At 32.9% G+C, this 5000-nt stretch overlaps 1 protein-coding gene across 1 annotated transcript in view; it reads left to right on the top strand.

Moving 5' to 3' along the window:
- The window catches only part of LOC119576753 (sodium/calcium exchanger 1-like), a 36973-nt gene that overhangs the window by 19241 nt on the left and 12732 nt on the right, over positions 1 to 5000 (top strand). Inside the window, 1 exon segment of the mRNA XM_037924395.1 lies at positions 3652 to 3804. Coding sequence (XP_037780323.1) covers positions 3652 to 3804 — 153 coding nt within the window.

Genomic DNA, 5000 nt, shown 5'->3' with positions numbered 1-5000 from the left:
TAATATTCTACCGATGAAGAGAACATAACTACATCTATATTATAAATGTCATTACACACAGTAGACTAATGACGTAGACCATCAACATTTTTTTTTTTTTTTTTTTTACATAGACATACTTGTTTATGATCCATGTATATAAAGTTCGTTATAAACGCTACGTTACTCCCTTCACTTTCTGTTCCTTCTCTCTGGTTTGATATAAATTGGCGATGTTGTTCTGCCGCTTGCGTTTTGTATTACAATAATTTTCGTAAATAATAAATGCAGCTTTTTCTTGTATTTTGCGCCGAAGATGATTGCTTGTTACTATTCTTGCCATTGACTGCTATTTTGTTTTCACTTTTTACCTCTTTTTTTCTTGCAATTACACTTTCATCATGCTTTTTCTACATTTTTCATATTCTGTAATGGTTGTGATTAAAGAAAAAAAATATATATATATATTCTGCTATTTACTATTTAATGATAATTTAGATAAATTCTACTATGTTTTGGTGTTTATAAAAAGAAAGAGAAAAATATCTAGATTATTTTCAGAAAGAGAACCACTTTTCTTTTGCAATATCAATAGTAAATTAGAAATTTAACGAGAAACCAGTATTTGATATATATAATTTTTCAAAGTGTATTTAACGAAAATGTTGGAAAATTGCCAAATATGTTTTAAAATACTGAAAAAATCAGATATTTCAGATGTTATAAAGGAAATAATGAAAGATATGTAAATATTTATATAAATCTTTATTTTATCAAAATTCACGTAAAAAGTATCATAATAAAACATATTCGGTGGATTCAAAAATGCATTACTGTGCTAGCATTCTCCCAAGTCAGAATTATTTTTATATATATATTTGTATTTAAATATTTTTATGAATGGCATTAACCAGCATAATAGTAGCAGCTGGCATTGCACTGAAAATTATTTGTGCAAAAATATCTTCGTGGATGATATATTTTTCATATGTGCGATAATCATATAATTCCAATGATTACTGATTTGGTTTATTTGTTATCGTAACTAATATTGATTTTGTTATCCTCATTGCTACCGTTACTGTGATTATCTTATCATCGTTATTGTTGCTGTTTTGTGATTTTATCTTTATTATTATTATTATTATTATTATTATTATCATTATTATAATTATTACTATTATTATTATTATCATTATTTTTACTATTATTATTAGCAAAATCATTATCACCATCACCATTAGAATCAATATAATTATGACATTATCATCATAATATAGTTATTACAATTATAATGACCACAACCATCATTATCCTTGTCATTATCATTATCATCTTCAATCTTTATTATTATCATCATCAATCATTATCATTATAATTAGTACTATATATAATATATATATATATATATATATAGACCTATATATATATATATATATATATATAAATATATATTTATATATATATAAATATATATTTATATATATATATATATATATATATATATATATATATATATATATATATATATATATATATATATATATACATACATATACATATATATAGAGACATCCATTCCACACACCACACGTAGCAAGTTCACAAGTACCCCCATGTCGACGGCCCACAGCGATCCTTTAGCATTCACGTCCGCGTCTCTGCCCCCATTCCAGACGGTCCTCGACAGCATTTTCCGAGAGTTTCTGTGCGATGCGGAGCTCCCGGTAACCGATTGACCAATTAATTCTTTTTGTAGAGGGCTTTTCCTGCCTGCGATATCACTGCCCACTTCGCTTATCTGAGAGAGCTCATTTGGTAGACCGATCATGCCCAGTGGCGAGATAGGGACTCGGGGAACAAAGAGGAAAATAATAATTGTGTTTGCGTTTTTCTTTTCTTTGTCTGAGTAATTATCACCGATTTTTTTTTATTAAAGATAAGTACTTTGTGTATCGTTTCCTTGGTGGTTTATTATTGATCCCGAAAGGAATCTTATCACTGAGTTCCACAATATACATGTGTTTGTACTGGATTAAGATTCCAAAATTTCAAGGTTTCAGTAAGTTAGACTCTGATCTGTAGTAACATAATCATTTATTATTTAAAAAGACATTCAAGTTATGAAATAACCATTTTATTTAGCCATTTACTTAATAAACATGAAAATAGTAAGTATCGACGCTTGCGATTATCATTCATGTAAAATAAAAATAATTGCATTTCTTCTGCAATCCATTATGATAATATCAAACAATTAAATCCGAGGAGCGTTGATAATACAACTTAGGAATATAAATCTCACCAGTAGTTTCGGTTCTTCTCATGCATAATTCGAACCCACTGCCAAGGGGATGTTAAGGCTGCTGGAAAGGAGCCTCAGAGAGTGGTTATAACATAGTGTTTCCATGACCTAGGCTCAGCTTCTAAAGAGATTCCAGTACTGAGGATAAACTTTCCATTTCTTATATACTATCTAAGTTAAATACTTACTGTGTTTACATAGTTCATTCAACGTAAGTGAAGAAGTAGAAATAAAAAAGTTTTCTCGTTAATCAAACTGGCTTGCTAAGAAGACAAGTCGGGGGGGAGGGGGGGGAAGAAGAGATCTGCGGGGAATTGAATGGAAATCTGATTAATCTTTGGTGGTGACGTGGCCTGGAATCGGTCGCCCGTATGACTTACTCATCTGGCTCTGTACGCAGTAAGGCTTTAAGTCATACTTTTTTCCATTCTTATCTGCAGTGTATACATATAATTCACTGGAGATCTGTAGGAATGTGAAAGTATATTTTACGATAAGTTTGTGAGGAAATGCGCAGCCATATTTAAATCCTCAGTACGATGCTTATGTTGGACCAAGCAGTTACTATCTTCAAGGAGTGTCCTTCTTTGAGGTTGTGTTTCTGGTGCGAGTGAACATAAGATTGAAATTACAGATTTTATTGTCATTTGTTGTGTATACAGGTATGTATGAAATAGAGTCAAATATAGCCTTTTTTATGTGTGGCCAACCATCACTTTATCGGGTCGTTTAAAGTCACGTATTGTAAAGACTTTCAAAACGAAATTCCTAAAGCATAGGCTAGACTTAGTTCACCCATAGATGATCTGTGGCGTTGTACAAACCAAATGAGCTCTCTGGACCTGCTTTTGTCGCTTGTCGGAAGGCAATAAAGATACTTGGTAAGAGAAAAGAAGAAACGCTGCATTAGATAAAGCCGATTTTTTGGGTATCCATTCGGTGGATCGAAAATGCTATTCCAGTAACTGAAATGCTTCTTAATAAATTTGGCTCTTAAGTCACGGTGTATCAGCTGGAATTGCAATAGTCTGGCTAAAGGTATCTGCTTCGAAAAAAAATCATGCTTTTTAAACGTGTCTCTGTTTACACCAATATTCAATAAAATGTCTCTTGAGTATTGCTGTAAATAGTTGAAATAACTTGGCATCGAAGACCCAGTAGTTGAGATGCTAATAGTGGCTTTTGAAAGACAACAAAGATAACCAGACGTAGTTCCCAAAGACAGAGGTACTGCAACACCCCTGACTGGAGAGTACCGGCATACAAATCTGTAAATCTGAATTACTGGTGGCCATGTGGTAATCTGATGGGCTGTGCATTAGGTAGTTTGATGAGGCTGTAGTAACCTTCCCCCCCTCCCTTGACAGAATATGGTTGACAAGTTGGTGAAGAAGGCTAACGCATCTCTCCTTGTTGGAAGCTCCTCTTGGAGGGAACAGTTCAGTGAAGCCATCACGGTCCAACCTGGTAAGTCCTGGAGGTTCTGGTTTTCTCCTTTTTTCGTAGAGGGAAATGATTCTGTGGCGGAGGGAACTGATATCTGTGATAGGGAGTAAATATTGCATTTATATCGTGTTTTATCTCATGAATCCATGCATGGAAATGAAGTTGCTCTTTTCAAAGTAATCCTGCAAGATTCTAGGTCCATAAGATCAATCATAAACCTAAGTATTCAACTCTTATAATGTTGCTTTTTTATCTTAAGGATTATTGAATGGCCCTCATAACCGCAAATATATGCAATGATAATGAGTATTTTCCTCTAGTAATCACTGCCCTACCATCTCATTTCACGTGAATATGCTATTCTAGTGGTCTGGTGGCTTTGTTCATTCATCCGAATTTTTAATTGTTGAAATTTTCTGGGTAAAATAATGAAAGTAAGTTTAAAAAATTAAACTTTTCGAAGTTCTGAGATCGTGTTAGCTATATATGCTCTGTAACGATTACATATTTGAAATATTTCAGCGTTAAAACATTTATAGCCTATTATCTCTCACTAACATCATAAAATTCTATCTAGAAATCAGTACAGAAGTCATACGAGTGATAACAGATTGTTGGCTCTTTGAGTATATTCCACTTCTTGTTAAACTTCAAAAATAATGTTTATAGATATTTTAGATTATACCAATGCTAGCTTGTATTACAAAACTCAAAACTTTTATTCTAGCCATAAAAAAACATCTCTTTAACAAAGTGTTCGCCGCTAATGACATTGGCTGTTGCCGCGGCAGATAATTTTACGTAATCAATCAGTCAACCTCATCAACACACATCTCTTGACTGATTCCCTCATGGTTTTATCACAATGGATGAACGTAGCCATATCTAACAGCATCACGACCTTTCATGTGACAATACGAAGTGGGTTGCCAAGTTCTAAGAATAGTCTTATATTAGTGTAATGTGGCCAGGAATCCTTAACAGTGTTGGTTCTGTTCAGTTACCTATTGCGGCTTCCTGATTTGTTACTGTAACCTTGTGCCTGATCCTTATAGTAAGGTGGGTGCTTCTCTCGTTGAGTTTTACTCTAAGAGAAGTTCTTGTCAAAATCAGTATGCAGACTTCACTCATACTTATTTTAAATGTCTTTAAAAAAATGATAAAAATAATAATCTTTTGTATATACATATTTTCTGGCCATTTCTGAGGTGTTTCGTTGACACAATTTCCACCTAAATATGCTAACTCATGCAATTCCTTCCTTGCCTTT

This window comes from Penaeus monodon, chromosome 9 (assembly GCF_015228065.2).
Source record: "Penaeus monodon isolate SGIC_2016 chromosome 9, NSTDA_Pmon_1, whole genome shotgun sequence".
NCBI lineage: Eukaryota > Metazoa > Arthropoda > Malacostraca > Decapoda > Penaeidae > Penaeus > Penaeus monodon.
The sequence above is the reverse complement of the archived record's forward strand: the minus strand, read 5'-3'. Positions and strand labels throughout refer to the sequence as shown.